General features: G+C 46.6%; 1 protein-coding gene across 1 annotated transcript; it reads left to right on the top strand.

The window, feature by feature from the left end:
- Positions 1 to 214: 214 nt before the first annotated feature.
- On the top strand, positions 215 to 7,194 carry LOC144684573 (fibrinogen-like protein 1-like protein). Its single transcript, XM_078548525.1, has 3 exons — positions 215 to 337; positions 3,323 to 3,451; positions 5,897 to 7,194. The coding sequence occupies exons 1-3, from the start codon at positions 322 to 324 to the stop codon at positions 6,529 to 6,531; spliced, it is 780 nt and encodes a 259-aa protein (XP_078404651.1). The 5' UTR covers positions 215 to 321; the 3' UTR covers positions 6,532 to 7,194.
- Positions 7,195 to 21,199: the final 14,005 nt, after the last annotated feature.

The raw sequence follows: 21,199 nt of genomic DNA, 5'->3' as shown, positions 1-21,199 counted from the left end.
TCTTAGTCATCTGTGTGTGACGGCAGAAGATGTCTGGTACCCTGAAGCTGAGCAAATATCAGCCAGAGATAAAGAGAAGAGTGGGAAAATATAGTAATCATGACTGCAGTGCTTAAATGGTTAATCAGGCATTCTAGTTAAAAAAAAATGTTTAGCATGTTCTGTCCCAGTGTCAATATCAAATTACCAAATATCTCAAGCATGTGCATTGAGCAGGCTGCTGGAAGTACTGTGTAGGTGTGTCTATGCAAATACATTGGTCTCAGTCAGCATAAATGCAGAGGCTTCAGCGAGAGTTTAATCTGCGCTGTTTGAGGCAAGATGGCAACCAAACTGGGTGAGTCTGAGTTTCTACGTGTTCTCCTAAACAAAAGTATTCTGAAAATTGAGTTTATTTTGTTTCCAGTTTTCTCCTTTCCCAAGATGCTGACTCTTGTGGGCTGCATTTCTCCAGGTCCCAGTGCTCCTCAGTGTCTCACCCCAAGGGGATATGTTCCCTGTGTCAGTCTATATAATGAATGACAACAGATCATTTGAGTGTACAGTGCATCAGTCAACACCAATCATATCCTCACCAACATCCCCACGATCCATGACCACGACCATCTGGAAGGACAAGGGCAGCAGACAAATGGGAATATCGTTAGCTGGAAGTTCCCCTCCAAGCCACACACCATCCTGACTTGGAAATATATCACCTTTCCTTCACTGTACTGGGTGAAAATCCTGGAGCTCCCTCCCTAACAGCACTGTGGGTGTACCTACACTACATAGACTGCAGGGGTTCAAGAAGGCAGCTCACCACCACCCTCTCAAGGGCAACCAGCGATGGGCAATAAATGCTGCCAGCGATGCCCACATCCCATGAATGAAAAAAAAAATGTGCAAGCACATTGTAACATAGCAATCAGAAACAAGGAACCTAGATGACATTAAGTGCTGTAAATAGGTCCAAATGTCACTGGGTTAGAAAGTCCAGAATCAGCTGTCCCTGTACTTGTGATCTAACTGGTAAGTAAATGTAAATGTCAATGAGGACAGATTCAGGAAGGACTTAGGTGCCCACAATGAATAACCTATTGAACTCACTCTCCAAGCTCAGATATAAAGGATGACAATTTGGGCAAGATAATAGAAGGTGACAGGTGCTTGTGAGTGTATAACACCTTCAGGAGAGCAGCAAGGGAGGCGGGACGTGGCAGAAATAAGGGACCTTCACCCAAACTGTTAACGGATGAGAGTAGGGAAATTACTACCACTGTATCTGACCAGCCTTCTCTGCTGCTCAGAATGAAACTGCCTGAGACCAATGAAAGCTGTTCAATACGAGCATAATGTGCAGACCACATCTTTGTGTTTAAAATTTAAATTTAAGATTTTTCAGCAAAAAAGGAGAATTGATTTAATCTAACCGACATATTTAATTTAGCATGTTATTCTACAAACCAATTCCTTAAACTCCATACTCTCTCAAGCTGTCTGACGTGTACTTCACTATCTCACTCCACTCTTTCTGCCTGACTCTCCTCCTTTCTTTCTGACATGCAATATTTCTTTCTCTCTCTCCTGGCCTCAATATTTACTGAGGCAGGAGTTTGAAGCAGAGGGAGGAGTTATTGTTGGAAACCTGGAAGGGCAGGTTTCCTCAAACGCTGTGGAGTTTTAGCTCCAGGGCTTGTTTAACTTTGTTCCTCCAGGTTTCCTGCTCAAATGCCAGCCTGGCTGACAGGCAAAGGACTGCAGCTGCCAAGCAGGTACGTGTATCGGTGATATATAGGCAGAGATTGAAGGGAATGGGGAGGGAACAGATCAACGGTGGGAGCGGAGAAGGAGACTCTGGGAGGAGATCGTCATTTGTAAGGTGTGGGGCGGGGGGGTGGTGGGGATCATAGGTGGGAGAGATCATGGGAGAACCAGAGAGATCTTAGGGGGAGTGGAAAGATCACCTTAGACTAGAGGGACATGGGAGGAGAAGATAGTGGAGGAGGTCTGGTTTGGGGAGATGGTAGAAATTGGGTAGGAGTCGGTTTACAGGCTAGCTTAGGAACATTAGAAATAGGAATGGACCAATATGGCCCCTCAAACCCTCTCCCCCACCTCCCTCCTCTGCTATTCAATAAGATCATGGCTGATCAGATCTTGATCTCAACTTCACTTTCCTGCCTGTTCGCCATAACCTTTGACGCCCTTATAATTCAAGAAACTGTTTATCTCAGCCTTGAATATATTCAATGACTCAGCCTCCACAGCTCTCTGGGTACAGAATTCCAAAGATTCACAACTCTCTGAGAGAAGAAATTCCTCTTCATCTTTGTCTTAAAAGCATGATCAGTCCTTTAGCAACCCCCCGGAAACCAGCACATAATTCTCCATATAAATAAAATTTTCCTTTTCTATTCTTCCTACTTCACATTTTCCTACATTAAATTCCATTCACCAAAATTTTTGACCACTCACTTAATCTATCCTTTGGAGACTCTTTGCGCTAAATCTTCCAATGCCAACCATGGTGAATGTTGAGATATTCACTGCTGCTGCACACTGGGTTCCTTTGGAAGTCCTGACCTGTGCACCGATGCAGTAAATGCCCAGAGTATCAAAGGCTTGGGCCTTCTTTGTGATACTTACCCGGACACTTATCCTAATATTGTCCCGCTGTTAATTTCTGATATAGTTCAGTGACCATCTGCAGAGCCCACCCCACCACACCACCTGCACGCATCCCCCTCCCCACCACACATACCCAACCACCCCGCCAAACCCCAACCTGACTATCCATCCACCTAACTAGGCTGCAAGGACAAAAAACATTATGGCCCTAATTATGCGATATTAACAGGGGTGGGTTTTCTGAGCAGGGATGCAAGTTTTCTATCTGGAAGCCCAAAAGACCAGGTTTCCCCGCATGCTGCCAAGCCTCGAAGCCACAATGTGAATATTCTTTTGTCAGGAATCCCTGCTCAGAAGTTAGGATGATTGATGGGCGAATACGAACACACAAGTGGACATATGAATTAGGAATAGGATTAGTCCTTTCGGCCACTCGAGCCTTCTCCGCCATTTGATAAGATCATGGCTGATCTGATTGTGGCCTCAATTGTACTTTCCTGTTACTCTATATCCTGTTACTCCCATGTCAATCAAGAATCTATCTTACACTGTCTTAATTTAAACATTGCAGTGAGACAGGGAGCCCTCCAGAGCAAGCCACAGTTGCAGGTATGGAGTCTGCAGCTGCTCATGGGAGTTTTGGGGGAGGTCGATCTCATCATTTGGAATACTGTCTCATTATTTGTAATGCTGTTTGTTTTGTAAATCACAGGTTGTGCTTTGACTGCAATCATTTTTCTTGCATTGGGTGCTGTAAAATGTGAAGAGGAAATTGCTAACATGCATATGTTAGATAACGAAGAAAGGTTCACCCGAGCTCTCACACCAACACCTGGATATGGTTAGTATTTGAGGTCAATATTTTCCCTTATGATCTCTGGTAAGAGTTAATCACCAAACTTGGCTGGCTTGATCCAAAAAGTAGTTGTGAGAATAGAGTCAGGCTCCATCCCTCTCCCTGGCAACAGCCTGAGGTTAACCCAGTTTGTTTGCAATATTAGTGTCACTTTTGACCCCAATATGAGATTCTGACCTCATATTCATGCCATCGCTGAGACCATCTATTTCCACCTCAGTAACACTGCCTGACTTGGCCCTTGTCTCAGCTCATCTGCTGCGCAAACTCTTAGTCACAGTGTTACCCCTAGACTTGACAATTACAACGTACTCATGCTGGTCTATCCTCCATAAACTTGAGTTCATCCAAAACTCTGCTGCCCGTGTCTTAATTAATACCAAGTCTTGATGTTAAAATTCTCATCAAATTTCCTCTAAGTCTGGCCTTGAGCATCGCCAGTTTTAATCGCCCCATCATTGGCTGCCATGTCTCCAGTTGCCTAGGCCCTAAGCTCTGGAATTCCCTCCCTACACTTCTTTGCCCCTCTACATCGCTTTCCTCCTTTAAGACATTCCTTAACTCCTATCTCTTTGGCCAAGTTTTTGGTCATCTGTCCCGAAATCTCCTTAAGTGGCTCAGTGTCATACATTATTTTATAATGCTTCTGTGAAGAACTTTGGGACATTTCATTACGTTAAAAGAAATATATGAGTATAAGTTGTTGGTGTTGCTGAATAGATCAGAGCTACATTGCTAATAGCTCTACTACTGCAAGGCATTAGAATTACACCACAGGATAACATCGTAGGAAAACAACACAATTGAAATCCCTGTCCTCCACTATTAGCCAGGATATAACCCATGCATTTTAAATAGGTTAATACCTCTATTAAAATAGTGAATGAAGACATTCAAACAAATGCAAAAAGCTTTTCTACTTAATTATCCAACATTTCAAAGTTGACTCTTCAAAAGACATTACCAGACGACAGTGACTCTTTGAAGGCTGCACTGCCATGTGTATTACACTAAATAGCTGCAGCTGCCATACATGCCAGTGAATGCTGCAGTGCTGGTGTCTCATACTAAATGGAGCAGAAGAAATTAGAGAGATAGACCATCACTAGCAAATGTCAATATCTTTCTCAAATGGTTGAAAATTACAGTGACTATAGCAAAATCTCGAGTACTTAGGCTCCCTCCAGTTCTCTTTGAAATAAAGGACAAGAACAGGAATGCACTGCACCCAAAAAGATCACTGCTGTACACATAGAGTGATCCCAACATTCAGAAAATTGGATCCTATCCTTTAACTTTTATACACTCAATCACTCACCAAAACCTGTTAATTGATCACACTATAAGAGAGAGAGGAGTGATTATCGAAATGTTCTCCAAATTGAGGAATGTGACAGTGAGTTTCCCTTGGATGAAGGAATAGAGTTGGTTATCCAAGTTTGCAAATGGCCCTAAGCTATGTGAAACAGATTGCAGCCACTGTGAAAGATCCCTGGAACTTGAAAAAAACATCAACCATAGTGAAACCCTTGGCCAGAGGTGGGTTTGTGAATATGAAACCATGGCGTCCCCCATTGGTGATGCACAAATTGGGTCCTAGCCCTTCAGTGAAATCGTTCACTGGCACCCATCTCCCTACTGAGGTCCAAACTAATACTGGCAGCCTCTTCCCCTTTAATTAAATAGGCTGCAGATTGTTGCTGAGGTAGACTCTCCCTTTCCACTTTCACCTCTCCTCCCTTGGTCACCTCCTACATGCTCTTGCCCTCTCCTTTCCATTTCAACTCACCTTTCTTCTCATTTTCCCCATTCCATACTCCTTTCTGCCCATTCCTTTGCTCAGCCGTCCTTTCACCTCACCATTCTTTGTTATTCCTTTCTCCTGTTTTTGCCTCCTTATCCCCGTCCCGCATCTCCCCATTCTTTCCCCAATCCCTGTTCTTCCCTCCTGTCTTGGTTCCAGCCAACTGCTCACCCTATCCCCTTTACTCTTCCCCATTCCTCATTCCCTTAATTCTGCCCTCATTTCCCCTTCTACAGTTTTCCTACCCTTCATGTGCTACCTGTCTCCCTCCACCCTGATCCTGTCCCTCTTTCTGTACACCCATCCTCTTCATTTACCATTCCTCTCCCCACCCCATTTTTCTTCCTCTTTCTCCCTTCCTTGGTCATCTTTCCCTATCCCTTCCACCTCTTAGTCTGTCCCCATTCCTCCTCCTTTTCTCCCACACTTTGTGTCTTTCTCACCCTCCCCAACAGCAACACCCCCACTCCCGACCCCAGGCTTTGCCTTTTCTTCCTCCTTACCTTGTCCCAGTCATCTCCAGTCGCGCACTTCCATCCATTCCTCTGCACTCTCCTCCTCATCATCTTCCCACCACCCTTTCTCCTTTCAGCATCAAATCAATAAAACAATCTTACATATTGCAGGTTATCCTAAGGATTGCAATGGTGTCAGTGGTAAAAGCGGACTTCATGTTATCAAACCTAAAGGATCCCCCCCACTTGTTGTGTATTGCGACATGAGTACAGACGGTGGTGGATGGACCATGATTCAAAGGAACAATCGGATTACAGAAATTAACTGGGCAGAATACTGGACAGCCTACAAGTATGGTTTTGGCAATATCCTTCGGGATCACTGGCTGGGAAATGAATATATATACAAGATCATAAGGCAGGGAAATTACAAAATAAAGTTCTTGCTGAGGGATAGGTACAATAAACCGCGTTTTGCTAATTATGACTCATTCGCTATCGGAAATGAAGCAAGTGGTTACAGATTGAGCTTAGGTCGATACTCAGGAAATGCAGGCAATGCTATGGTAGGAAATCCGAACACTGTTGTACATGATAATATGAAGTTTTCAACATTGGACCGGGACCAGGATAGGTCATCGTCAAACTGTGCAAAATCTTGCAGGGGCGGCTTCTGGTTTAATAATTGTTACAGGGTTAACCTGAATGTAAAGACATCAATCTACTGGTATGGCTTGTGCAATGGCAACTGCAAGTCTTCTCAGATTCTGATCAAGCCTGACAATGTGTGTAAGCGGTATAATTAACACAAGTGACATAGAACTGATGAGTTCCAGGTGATCCTTCATCCTGACGAATGGAAAGAAGTCCTGAGTGCCTTATACAGGCATGGCTCTCAACTCTATGTCTGTGCATCACTCTGGCCCACCTCGGTGCTCTCCGTTTGAAAATTATTTCTGACCTGTCTTCAAAACAAGAAAGCAAAATAATTGGGTAGATTTTTCTTGTATTGGGATTTACCTAAAGTCTCTTCTGGGGAGCTGAATTTGTGTGTGAAATGCCTGATTTAGAATGAAGTGAAATCAAACCTGTGAACTGACAGCTAGCTGTAACTACAATTGCTCAAAAAATCAGAAATCATCACAAACAAAACAAACTCGAAGGCCACTCTCAGGTTTCTACCAGTTTGGATCTTTGTTATAAATGTAAATCTGTAATTTCTCAAAACTATCTTCAAATGTTTTGACACATTCAATGAGCAGTGTAATTTTGTGATGGTTGTTTGACTGTGTTCATTTTTGTCACCGTAAATACCAACTGTGGGCAGGAATAAGACCCAGGATTGAAAATCAGACGATGTGTGAATATGTAGAGCTACAAGTCTGACTATTTACAGAAATTGGTGTTTCATTCTGTATTTAATACTGATTAAAATGCTTATGGTTACAATAAAATTGACTTCAATATCCGCTGATGAATTGAGTGTAATTTCCGCAGGACTGGGGTACACGGATTAACTAGTTAAAACTAGTTAAAAACCATTCATTAAAAAATTCTTTCGAGTTATCAACAGTCACAGATTGCAACTCTTCCGAGTACAATCACAGTTCTTGGTTTCCGGGAGTGGGACATGAACCCACAACCCTCTGATTCAAAGGTGAGGGTGCTATGAACTGAGCCACAGTTGACACCTCAAACCATTCATTAAAAGAGTGCACCTTTCTTTTGGCATTAAATTGGCAATCCCACTCAAAGAAGGCATTGAATAGCTGATGTGAGAACTGGAAACAAATCACATTCAGAGACAGCCTTGGGATTTTTGTGATGCCAAGTGGGATTAGACATGCGATGTCCCAGGTGACTGTGTGGAGTTTGAATGTTCCCCCTGTGTCTGTGTGAGTTTCCATCGGGTGCTCCGGTTTCCTCCCACTGTCCAAAGTCGCGCTGGTTCAGTGGATTGGCTACAGTAAATTGTCCCCCACTGTGTGCGTGTGAGTGTGTGCCCTGTGATGGACTGGCGTCCCGCCCTGCGTGTACCCTGCCTAGCATCCATTGCCTGTCAGGATAGGCTCCGACTCCCCGTGACCCTGAATTGGATAAAACGGTTCTGGAAAAGCGAGTGAGTGTCCCAGGTGAACACTGCCCAATTCCATTCTGTCACGCAAATTATTTTTACGCAACTCAACATACAACACCACACCAAATACTGGACATATATTCATCCGCTAACGGGAAAGTAGTGGAAAAGGTGCTGGAGATATAAGCAACATCTCACAGTTTGCAATGCACTGCTAAATAAGGGAGGTCACTGAGGTTCTCTCAAAGAGACACAGCTTTCTCTCATTCCCTCTTTCCAGAGACAAGCATGCAAAACAAGCACCAGAGTTTGCAGATTGCAGGCTTTTCAATTGTGTGTGGGACCACTGACTGCATGCACAATGCATGCACCCTGTATCATTAACTGGAAGGGATTCTATTCCCTCAATGTGCAGCTGGTGAGTGACCACAGGCATTGCATCATGCCCGTTATACTGAAGTCACAATGCCCCCATTTTGTGATCGTCCTCTGTGCCAGTTGCATTTGAAGCACCACAACAAGTCAAATCCTGGCTACTGAATGACAAGGGTTACTCCTGATGATAAGGCTCATGATTCTGGTCCAGAATCCACACACAAATATAATGAAACTTCCCTCACTTGTATCCTGGAAATCTACACCATGTACAAAAGAAGTGGAAATCTTGCATTCGAGCTTCTATTCCTCTTTTCCCATGCACTTTCACCTCATGAATTGGTGTACATTGGCATAAGGACACAAAGTGACGGTTGAACTCTGGACTGCACTGAGATATCATTTGTTCGCATCTCACAGGTCAACCAAGAGACAAGCCTTACTATTTCACATACAATTCTTTTCTATTTTTCTATATGACTTCTTGTGAATCAATTCTAATTTCATTTTTTACATAGCTGCTACTCAGCATGCTAATCCATCCTTTTTGCTTACCCACATTATGTCTTCTGTAAATTAACTCACCCTTGTACCCTGCACCAATTGGCTTTTTTTTGCAGATTTCAAAAGACATGTGTGGGCAGTTTGTCCCATATGCATCAAATCTAATGAATCAAGATTGTTAAACTTGGGCACATATCCCAAATATGGTATAGAAATGGTTGCTGGTTTCCTTCACAGCAGACTTGGACTGTTTATGAACATTACTTTTACTGCGACTACGAGACAGAAACATTTGAAAAAGCTACAAGACTTTCAACAAGCCTTGGCCTTGTCCTGCAGGTTGATTTGAGTAGGAACAGATTTGGCCCGAGAGGAAGAAGTTGGTCTTGATTTTCCTCGATCTGAATTATTTCCCTCTCACTCATTTTGGCGTAAATTTGGTGCAGTAAACAGAGTAAAATATGTACTTAAAGACAACCATCTTGAATTTTTTCCCAGCCCAAAAAAATTGCAACCATATTCTCGCCACAAATTCCTTTAAGGCCCTCTGGGTGCCAATTCTACCTTTAAATGAGGCCAAGAGTAACTCCTTCATCCCATTTCCTTCCACTTGCATCCCAAACCATTACGACTACTATATCACTTATCCCTGAGGCAGACACCATGTTAAGGAGGCTGTTTCAGTTGCTGCTGTTGAAGGTTGGTGTTTCTTTGCCTGCATAGTGATATTTTAGGCATTAAGTCAGTACTTTTGCAGCTATCTTTACTCAGTTCTACTCAAAGTAGTGCTTTGTACCTTATTCATGGATTTTTCAATGGAAATAAGATTACTTTGATGTTATGCAGAGGAGAGAAAAATGCATGGAACAGACAATTTTAGATACTCAGAATCATGCGCTACCGAAGTTCTGTCCTCCCTACATGCAGAACCTCATATATCATGGCTTATAGACCAAATAATTCTTACCTGGGCATGCTTACAGTTTAATAAAGGAGCACAAGCAAGGGAAGAAGTGGAAATGAAGAGTCAGTACAACTTATAGTCAGGTTTTCAAGAGATAAATGTTGACAAACCAAATAAAGTCACTTCCCTCATGCATGTGCTTCTCTCCGCTCCCTTGAACAAGCTCATATACTCCAACTGTGTGTGATCAAGCTTCCTTCATGTGAAAGCATTGGAAGGGGCACTATGGAAGATAGTCAATTGCCACACTTTGGAGAGACAGCTAAATCTGCACCCACTCCTTTTAGTCCATTTATGATGGACACAGGTTCAGAGATTCAAGTGGCTGAATTATCACAGACCAAATTTTCCCATTCAGGCCTTGGAAGTCCTTTGCAGGTGAAGCTATCCCTCACCCATAAGGCACCTACTGAAGAATTGGTAACTATCTCTCTGGAAATGAATAATGTTCCTTGAAGTTTTTCCTGCCATCTTGATGCTGCAACAATTTCTCAGACTGTCAGCATCTCAAGGAGGCCTGCATGTCCTGAGGACCATGGAGCAATGTGCTGTGGATACATGTAGGAGACTCCTCCTATTTGTCCATATACGTGGGAATTGTAAGAGGTTCCCGTTCCTTCTTTACAAACAGTTCTTATGCCCACTAAATCCCTAGTACAGATACCTCTACAATTCGTTGAAATAACACAGAAACCACACCCTCCATAAAAATAAACAACCCCTCCCCAAAACACCCTGGGGTTTGATTGTCAGACCACAAGCTCACAAAAAAAAAGACCTTATACAAAAATTCCCCAAAATTAATGCAAGTACCCCATTTCAAATCCTCCTGCAGCTAGTGGAGTTAGCACCTTCAATTCCCAGCTGAAACCTTCTGCGAGTTGACTGCTATCCCCCTTTAGCAAAAACGAAGTCACTACGATTTGTTTAAATCTGGTAAAATGCAGACAAAAATGCTACACTTTTGCCCCAAAACCTTTCAAAACCCTCAGACCAATATCACTATGATTTGGGTGCAATAAAACAACAAACTTATGGTTGAGCAAAATCTTGTGTCTGTGTATTTTTGTTCTTCGTAAATCCTAAAGTCCAAGAACTGCGTGTCAGGAGGAATAGGGACCTCTTACAGAAAACTCTCCGCTGCTTCCACAAGAAATCAATGTTCCCAATTCATGGACCTTTTGAAGATTGAGCACTGAATACTGGGTCCACTGGCACCCCAGCTGAGGGAAGTTGTTTCTCCCCGCTTGTGGAGGAACACTCTCTCCTTACACTCACTGTGCTCACTCATCCACAACAACTCCTCTGACTAATTCCTCACTAGTGGGTGTTGCTGTGCTGATCCTTGGCAAGGTAAAATGCCAGGACAGAATTGGTGAGGACATGGCAGCAACTTTGAAGCTGGAAGTGCTTGGGCAGTAATTGGAGTGGTTGGCCTCTTGATCTGAAAGACAGGAAAGTTTGTTTAGCTAAGTAAGCAGGGACATTTCCCCTTGAATAAACAGCAGGTTTATTTGTAAGGGCATCATAATTCTTCAAGGTAGGCCATGAGGCTGAAACTACGTAGGAGTATTTTCAAACTGTACCAACTGTTTCTTGCCAGCACACCTTCAACAAGTCAACAAATGCCAAGTGAACTGGGAGAGTGAACTGATTGGAGGAGATGTGCAAGTTTTTGGAGAGATGGCCCTTTGCAGAGTTGGGTTTCCCTGACACCCAAAACTGAGATAGAAAGTTGTTTTTTCATTCTTTCACAGGATATGAGTATCACTGGCAAGGCCAGCATTTAATGCCCATCCCGAATTGTCCTGGAGGTGGTGGAGATGAGTCACCTTCTTGAACCACTGTACTTCATGTGGTGTAGGTAGACCCACAGTGCTGTTAGGTAAGAACCTCTAGGATCTTGACCAGGTGGTGATGAAGGAACAATGATACTTTTCTAAGCCAGGATAGTTGCAACTTGGACCGAAACTTGCAGGTGGAGGTTTCTCCATTCAACAGCTGCCCTTGTTTATCTAGGCTGTGAAGGTCACAAGTTCAAAAGGTACTGTTGCTGCTGCGCATCTTGAAGATGGTACACACTGATGTGATTGCCCCAGTCCTGGAGGGGGTGAAAGCTTAACCTGGTGGATGGGGTGCCAATTAAGCAGGATGCTTTGTCCTGAATGGTGTCAAGATTCTAGAGTCTTGTTGGGGCTTCATTCATCCAGGCAAGTGGGGAGGAACTGGATTAACGTGCCCCTATCAGGCCTGTTTTCCAAGGGGTGGGGGGCAGGTTAGATAGGGCAGGTGCCTACACCAACACTTGCCCGCGCATCCCTGAGCTCTCCCCCATAACACAGTATGTGGACGGGCACTGAAATTGGCAGCCCATCTGTCATATTTAAATAAATAATCAAGGGTTAATTGAGTTTGTTAACAAGCCAATTGAGCCCGATAATATGCTGCCCACATTATAATATGGTTGGCATGGACATCGGGTTGGAGTGGGCAGGGCATTTTTATTAAAAAGTTTATAAAAGGATGGGAAAGAAGGAGCGGGTACTATATTTGGGTGTTGCCCTTTGTGCATTGGAGGGGAAGTGGGGGCAGCCCTTCTAAGATAGTATACCGCTTTCTATCCTACCCACCTGCTCTCTAAAACCCAACCCCCAAACCTCCGTCCCCTCCCTAAACTGGCAATCACTCCTCACCCTGTACCCTGGACTTACCTCATTCTGGGATCCATTGGGTCTTTATCTTGGAACTGGTTGTAGTCCCGGCCACGCCCACTGCTGAGTATTGGCACTGCTGGAACTGCTGGAGATGTTGGACACTCGGATAGGCCAGCAGCTCCTGAGGCCAGGGCTTCCTCCCCACTGAGGGGCAGAAGTCCCACTGTGAGGCAATGTAGGCCACCCACAATGCGTAATGGCTGTGTGGCAGGCTAGCGTGGAGGGAGTCAGCCTCCAGCCAACTTTACTTCCAGGTGGTCAAGTCGTCACACCTCCCCGTGTAATATACAGCCTGGGGAGTTAGGAATTGATTAATTCACTGCAGAGTTCCCAGCCTCTGTCCTGCTCTTGTAGCCACAGTATTTAAATGACTGTTCTAGTTAAGGTTCTGGCCAATGGTGATCCTCAGAATGCTAATGGCAGGGAATCCAGTGGTGGCAACACCGTGAAAGTCAATGGGAGCTGTTTAGACTCTCTCTCATTACAGGTGACCATTACTTGGCACCTGTGTGGTGCAAATCTCACTTTCTATTTATCAGCCCAAGCCTGGATGTTGCTCAGGTCTTGCTGCAAGTGCACACAAACTGCTTCATTCTCTGAAAAGTTGGAAATGGAGCTAAACCTCATAACATCTGACTTTCTGACAGAGACAAAGCCATTGATGAAACAGCTGAAGATTGTTGAGCCTAGGACACTGCCTGAATTCCTACAGTAACGTCCTTGAGTTGAGATAATTGGCCTCAAGCATCTTCTCCAAACATCTTCCTTTGTGCCAGGCATGATTCCAACCTGTGGGCAGTTTCCCCTGGTTCCCAGTGACTTCAAGTTTACCAGGGCCTCTTGATGCCACATTCAGTCAAATGCTGCCTTGATGTCAAAGACGGCCACTCTCACAGTTGGAATTCAGCTCTTTTATCCATGTTTGAACCAAGACTGTAATGAGGTCTGAAGCTATGTGGTCTTGGTGGAACCCAAACCCAGCAGTAATGAGCAGGTTTTCACACAGCTGCTGTTTGATAGCTCTGTCAACAACATCACTTTGCTGATGATTCACAGTAGATTGATGGGGTGGAAATTGACCAGATTGGATTTGCCCTGCTTTTTGTGGCAGGACAGAACTGGGCACCCACATTGTCAGGTTGATGCCAGTGATGCTGTCCTGGCTAAAAGCGGGACTTATTTGTTTTTTATTCATTGATGGGATGTGGGCATCGCTGACTAGGCCAGATTTATTGTCCATCCCTAATTGCCCTTAAAAAGCTGGTGGTGATCTGCCTTCTTGAACCACTGCAGTTCCTGAGGTGTAAGTACACCCACAGTGTTGTTAGGGAGGGAATTCCAGGAGTTTGATCCAGTGACAGCAAAGAATGGCACTATGTTTCCAAGTCAGGATGGTGAGTGACTTAGAGAGGAACTTCTAGGTGATAGTGTTCCCATGTTCCTGCTGCCCTTGTCCTTCTAGATGGTAGTGGTCGTGGGTTTGTAAGGTACTGTCTAAGGAGGCTTGGTAAGTTCTTGCACTGCATCTTGTAGGTGGCACATGCGTCGGTGGGGGAGGGAGTGAATGTTTGTGGATGGGATGCCAATCAAGCTGGCTGCTTTGTCCTGGATGGTGTCAAGCTTCTTGAGTCTTGTAGGAGCTGCATTCATCCAGGCAAGTGGAGACCATTTCATCACACTCCTGGTGGACAGGCTTTGCGGAGTCAGGAGGCGAGTTACTTGCCACAGGATTCCTAGCTTCTGACCTGCTCTTGTAGCCATAGTGTTTATATGGCTAGTCCAGTTCAGTATCTGGTCAATGGTAACCCCCAGGATGTTGATAGTGGGGGATTCAGTAATGGTAATGCCATTGAACATCAAGGGGCGATGGTTAGATTCTCGGTTGTTGGAGATGGTCATTGCCTGGCACTGGTGTGGCGCCAATGTTACTTGCCACTTGTCAGCCAAAGCCTGGATACTGTCCAGGTCTAGCTGAATTTGGACATGGATTGCTTCAGCATCTGAAGGGTCATGAATGGTGCTGAACATTGTTCAATCATTAGTGAACATCCCCACTTCTGACTTTATGATGGAAGGAAGGTCATTGATGAAGCAGCTGAAGATGGTTGGGCAGAGGATACCACCCTGAGGACCTCCTGCAGTGATATTTTGGGATTGAGATGATTGACCTCCAACAACCACAATCATCTTCCTCTGTGCTGGGTATGATTCCAACCAGCAGACAGATTACCCCCTGATTCCCATTGACTGCAGTTTTGCTAGGCTCCTTGATGCCACACTCGGTCAAATGCTGCCTTGGTGTCAAGGACAGTCACTCTCACCTCACTTCTGGAGTACAGTTCTTTGGTCCATGTTTGAACCAAGGTTGTAATGAGGTCAGAAGCTGAATTACCCTGGCAGAGCATAAACTTAGCGCCAGTGAGCAGGCTATTGCTAAGCAAGTGCCACTTGATAGCACTGTTGATGACCCCTTCCATCACTTTACCGATGATGGAGAGTAGACTGATGGGGCGGTAATTGGCTAGGTTGGATTTGTACTGCTTTTTGCGTATAGGACATACATTGGCAATTTTCCACATAGCCGGGTAGATGCCAGTGTTGTAGCTGTACTGGAACAACTTGGCTAGGGGCGCGGCAAGTTCTGGAGCACAAGTCTTCAGTAATATTGCCAGGATATTGTCAGGGTCTGATCCATTGGTTGTGGAATCACTTAGCTCTGTCCATCACTTTACTGTCGGTAATCAGTACTATCGTCAGAATATTGCCAGGGCCCATAGCCTTTGCAGCATCCAGTGCTTTCAGCCATTTCTTGATATCACGTGGAGTGAATCAAATTGGCTGAAGACACCTTGAGGGGACCTCTTGAGGAGGCCAAGATGGATCATCCATTCGACACTTCTGGCTGAAGATTGTTGCAAATGCTTCAGCCTTATCTTTTGCACTGATGCGCTGGCCTCCACGATCATAGAGGATGGGGATATTGGTGGAGCCTTCTCCTCCAGTGGGTTATTTAATTGTCTACCACCATTCACGACTGGATGTAGCCAGACGGCAGAGCTTAGGCCTGATCTGTAGGTTGTGGAATTGATTAGCTCTGTCTACTACTTGCTGCTTATGTTGTTTGGCACGCAAGTAGTCCTGAATTTTAGCTTCACCACGTTGACACCTCATTCTTAGGTATGTCTGGTGCTGCTCCTGGCATGCCCTCCTGCACTCTCCATTGAACCAGGGTTGATCCCCTGGCCTGGTGGTAATGTTAGAGTGGGGGATGTGCCGGGCCATGAGGTTACAGATTGTGGTCGAGTGCAATTCTGCTGCTGCTGATAGTCCACAGCACCTCGTGATTGCCCATTCTTGAGTTGCTAGATCTGTTCAAAATCTATCCCATCTAGCACAGTGGCTGTGCCACACAGCACGATGGAGGGTATCCTCAATGTAAAGATGGGACTTGGTCTCCACAAGCGCTGTGTGGTGGTCACTCCTACTGATACTGCCATGGACAGATGCATCTGCGGCAGGCAGGTTAGTGAGGATGAGGTCAAGTGTGTTTTTCCCTCTTGTTGGTTCCCTCACCACCTGCTGCAGACACAGTCTAGCAGTTCTGTCCTTTAGGACTCAGCCCACTCAGTCTCTGGTGGTGCTATCGGGCCATCCTTGGTGATGGACATTGAAGTTCCCCACCCAGTGTACATTTTGCATCCTTGCCGCCCTCAGTGCTTCCTCCAAGTGGTATTCAATGTGAAGATGTATTGATTCATCAGCTAAGGGAGGGCAGTAGGTGGAAATCAGCAGGAGGTTTCCTCATCCATGTTTGACCTGATACCATGGCACTTAATGAGCTCCCAGGGCCACTCCCACCTGTATGTACACGCTGGGCTGCCATTTCTGGCGGGGCTCTCCCGCCAGTGGGACAGGACATAACTAGGGATGATGATGGAAGAATCTTGGATATTGATTTGAGAAGCTTGATGCTGTGGGTATGAATATGTCAGGCTGTTGCTTGACTGATCTGTGCGGGAGCCTTCCCAATGTTGGCACAAACTTGCAGATGTTAAATGAGGAAACTTTGTAGGGTCAGCTGGGCTGGGCATCCCTTTGTCATATCTGGTGCCTAGGTCAAGGCGGGGTGTTCCATCTTTTTTTTAGAGTTTGTTTAATAGTTTGACACAACAGCTCGGCCATTAGAGGAACCACACAGGCCTAAAGTCACTGAAAATCCAGGGGAAGGGCGGCAAATCTCCTTTCCTAAAGGACATTCGTGAACTAGGTGAGCTTTTGTAACAATTCTGTCGTCTGTATTCTTGCAGCTGCTGCTACTCACAGCTGTTTCTCCTTCAGCCATCTTGCTGAGAAGTGATGCTGCTCGTTAATCAGCGAGGATTCTGGGAGGAAATTGCCGTTTCACATTGGTGAATTTCAGGATTATTCCCCCAGTGAGGTGAATCTAGTTAGATATTGTTGTGATGAAGCTCTATGTGATAGTAGGTGACTGGCATCATCTCATGTTGCAGGCTTCAGATTTTAGATTATAAGAATTGATAGGGGAACACTGGGACTGTGAGACAAGGAAAGGGTCCAGTGTCCATGGCAGAAAGCAGGCTGCAAGATGCGGTTGTATCTTGGCAGGTGAAGGATTATAGACGAACAATTTGGGAGTTAGGATATTGACCCAGGTAGCTTTTTTTTCTCAAGAGCAGGATAAAAGTACATCTGAGGTAGGACAAAGTTAGAGGTGAGAGAGAAAAGTTCAAGATAGTAGGGGGTGGATTATTGTAGAATAGTACAGTAGGATTGGCCACACTGCTACAATCAGTGACACTGATATGGTAAATCCAATGAGAGGAGAGCTGGGAAAAATGGAAATGGAGGAGGAGAAGAAGAGAAGTGAAAGAGAAAGAGAAGGGCAGAGAAGAGAAGTAGAGAACAGAACAAGAAGGAAGAGGGGGAAGGTACAAAAAGGGTGTGGGGGGCGGTGGGGGGGAGGGGGGGGTGAAAGAGGGCTAAATGACATAGGTAAATGTATAGATTAGGTGTGGCCAGGGTGAACATGTGTACAAGGGTACCAAGGCCTAATGCAGCCAGCTGAGGGACTGGGAGCAGGGGAGGGGGAGTTACATGGAAACCAAAACCACAGCGCCAGCTGCTCCCTTAGTTTTCAGCACTTTCTATTTCTGATCATTGCAGCAACACCAATGGAGAAAGGTCTTACATCAACACAATGATAAGCAACTGGTTCCATGGTAAGTCGTTAATGTTTGCAAATCAGGAAACAGTTAAAGGTATTAGATACAGCAAAGGCCATGGGCCTTCACAACATCCCAGCTGTGGTACTGAACACTTGTGTGCCAAAACTACACTCAACTGTAGCCAAGCTGTTCGCGTACAGCTTTAAAACCAGCATCTGCCTGACATTGCCCATGTATGTACTGTCCATTAAAAGAATAAATCCAACATGGGGAATTACTGCCCAAGCTGTCAACTATCAATCATCAGTAAAGTGACGGAAGGTTCTGTCAACAGTGCTATCAAGCAGCATTTACACAACAAACCTGCTCATTGATGCTCTATTTGGATTCTGCCAGGGCTGTCCAGCTCCAGACCTCATTACAGCCTTGATCCAAGCACAGACAAAAGAGCAGAATTCAAATGGTTATGTGAAAGTTACTGCCCTTGACATCAAGGCAGCACTTGACTGAGTTTAACACAAAGAAGCACTAGCAAAATTGAAGTCAATGGGAATCTGGGACAAAACTCTCTACTCTACTGGTTGGTGTCATACCCAACACAAAAGAAGATGATTGTGGTTGTGGAAGGCCAATCGCCTCAACCTGAGGACTTTGCTCCAGAAGTTCCTAAGGCTGGTGTTTGAGTTCCACACATCTTCAGCTGCTGCATCAATGACCTTATCCCCATCATAAGGTCAGAAGTGGGGATGTTCACTGATGATTGCACAATGTTCAATACCTTATTCACAATACCTTAGACAGTGAAGCAGTCAGTGTCCGCATGCAGCAAGACTTGGACATTGTTCAGGCTTGGGCTGTTAGTGGCAAATAACATTCACATCACACGGTGCCAGGCAATGACCATATACAGAAAGAATCTAGCCATGTCCTTTTGGCATTCAATGGCATTACCATTGCTGAATCCCACCCCCACTCCACCACTGCCAACCAACCCCCACACCAAACTATATCCTGGGAGATACCATTGACCAGATACTGGACCAACTGAGGTGCCGCGCATTCAGGCGAGAGCACGGGGAAGTTGCTTTTTCCCGACTGGCTGGCAATGCAGTGCCGGGCCAAGGGCTGCCCTGTGGTTGGTGAGTTGGGAGGGGGTAAGGCCTGCACGCCGGTTGAGGGGATGAGGATGGTGAGGAGGACTTCGACGGGGATGAGGGTGAGGAGGTCCTCGAAGGTGACGATGATGGTGACGAGGCCATCGCACTGGCCAGATGAGGCAGGCATAATTGGGAAGCCCTCAGACCTGCTAGATTCGTGGAGGATGATGACAACATGCAGTGAGGACCCCTCCATAGATCTTCACATAGCCCCTGTGAATGTCTGACTCCTGTCTGGCTGAGAGCAGCTCACTTGTGCTTCATGATCAGGGCCATCTCAGAGACGCATCCATGAAACTTTAGATGCACCTGATGCTGTGTCCACATGCAGCACCTCTGTCCTTCAGGAGCTGGTGGATAGCATCACTGGTCGCAGATGCTGGTGTGATGGGGGCCAGCCCCACCTTAAATGTACCGAGAGCACACAGAGAGTATGAGAGAACTCTGTGGCGCCTACCCACTACATTCTGGCAGGAATGACCGAGATGCAGGCATTAATAATGTTTCCAGGGAGTGTAAGGCTGGACCATCACTGTGGTCTGAAGGCCTCACAGAGCACAGGGAAGAGGCCCTGGACTGAGACACCTGCCTTTATCTTGTGCAGAAAGATTTCACATCTGAGTAACAAGAACACTGCTCATCAGAACAAGGGGCCATAGTCAGGGAGGAGGTTGTTGGGATTGGTTCTACGCGAGCCGGGCATCGTGGTGGTCCTTTTGGCTTACGCCGATGACGTGCTCCTTATGTCTAGTGACCTGGCTGACCTGCAGAGGATGCACGAGTGCCAAGATGTCTACTCTGCCGCATCTTCTGCCAGGATCAACTGGGGTAAATGTTCTGGATTCCTAGTTGGACAGTGGCAGATGGATCCCCCACCCGAGGAGCTCAGGCCTTTCACTTGGAGCAGGACCAGCCTCCTCTACCTGGGGGTCCATCTCTGCCCTGCTGAGGAATCCTGGCCGGCGAACTGGCAGGAACTGGAGACGAAAGTCACCACTCGCCTGCGGCGCTGGACAGGACTGCTCCGAGTGCTGTCTTACCGGGGTCGAGTTCTGGTCATAAACCAGCTGATTGCCGCCATGTTGTGGTGCTGGCTTGTCATTTTGACCCCTCCCCCGGATTTTGTCACGAGAATCCAGAGAATGCTTGTCGACTTCTTCTGGGACAAAAGGCTGCACTGAGTCGCTGCTGAGGTTCTGAGTCTTCCGCTTAGGGAGGGCAGTCAGGTGCTGGTGTGCCTACGCACCCAGGTGGTGACTTTGCGCCTTCAGGCCCTGCAGCGATACCTTTACATTGAGCCCCCTCCGAGATGGTGTGCCCTGGCGACGTATTTCTTCCGCCAGGTGCACGGCCTGAATTATGAAGTGCAGCTCCTGTTTATAGAGCTGAGGGGCCTTCGTAACTCCTTACAGGTATTGCCCGTCTTTTACCAGGACCTGATCAAAGTCTGGAACATGGTCGCCTCGCGACGCAGCTCTCCCCCGTCAGGAGTAGCGGCTATCATCAGAGAGCCGCTGCTCAGGAATCCGCCCCTCCGTCCTTTTCAGTGTCTGGCAGAGAGGAGGGCTATGGCTGCCGTGGTGACCAGGATCGGGGATGTGCTGGGTGGCGGAGGAGTGGGCTGGATGCTTCCGCAGGAGGTGGCGCGTTGCGCATCCGTGGACTTCCGGCTCGCGGCCATTGCCATTCAAGATCTTAGGACAGTTGTGCTCGGCCCCGATGTTATATTGGGTCTCGAGGTGGCTCAGGTGTATGGTGGTCTTCCGCCTGAACGTTCCCCTGTTCGGACAGAATTCCACATTGGCCCCAAGCCCCGAACCCTCCCTCGGGTGCCGGTGCCCCGCAATATGAGCTGCCTCACTGAAATGCCCTCCGTGTCCTTTAGCACGGCACGGAGGAGTTTCCTGTACGGGTTGCTGCCGCACTCCCTTCACTTCCTTGCCCTCGCCGCCGCCCGGACACGCCCTGGCGTGCCTTGTTGCCGTCCGGTGGTGGAGGTCCCCAATGGGAGGCCCTCTACGGAGGTGTCCTCCCGCTTTCCATCGGGGACCTGGGGTGGAGGGTGCTGCATGCAGCAGTCCCCTAAAATCGTAGAATGTGTCGGTTCACAGACTCCCAGGATACCTGCCCTTTTTGCGGTCTTGTGGAGTCCGTGGACCATGTTTATATAGGGTGTCTTAGGCTGCATTCCCTTTTCAGTTATTTAAAAAACCTTTTGTTACTGTTTTGTTTGCACTTCAGTCCCACGCTCCTGATCTACGGACACCCGGTGCGGAGGGGGGCCAGGAGGGAGGAGGACCTCCTCGTGAAACTGCTCCTGGGCCTGGCCAAGTTGGCCATTAACAGGTCCAGGCAGCGGGCGATCAAGGGGGTTGTCCAACCCACCTGTCTGCCCCTCTTCCACGGCTACGTTCGCAGCCGGGTGTCCCTGGAGAGGGAACACGCGGTGTCTGCCGGCACCCTCGAGGCCTTCTGTGCCCGGTGGGCACCGGGGGGG

Source organism: Cetorhinus maximus, chromosome 9, assembly GCF_964194155.1.
Source record: "Cetorhinus maximus chromosome 9, sCetMax3.hap1.1, whole genome shotgun sequence".
Classification (NCBI taxonomy): domain Eukaryota; kingdom Metazoa; phylum Chordata; class Chondrichthyes; order Lamniformes; family Cetorhinidae; genus Cetorhinus; species Cetorhinus maximus.
Note: the sequence above shows the minus strand (reverse complement) of the source record. Positions and strands in the feature narration are given on the sequence as shown.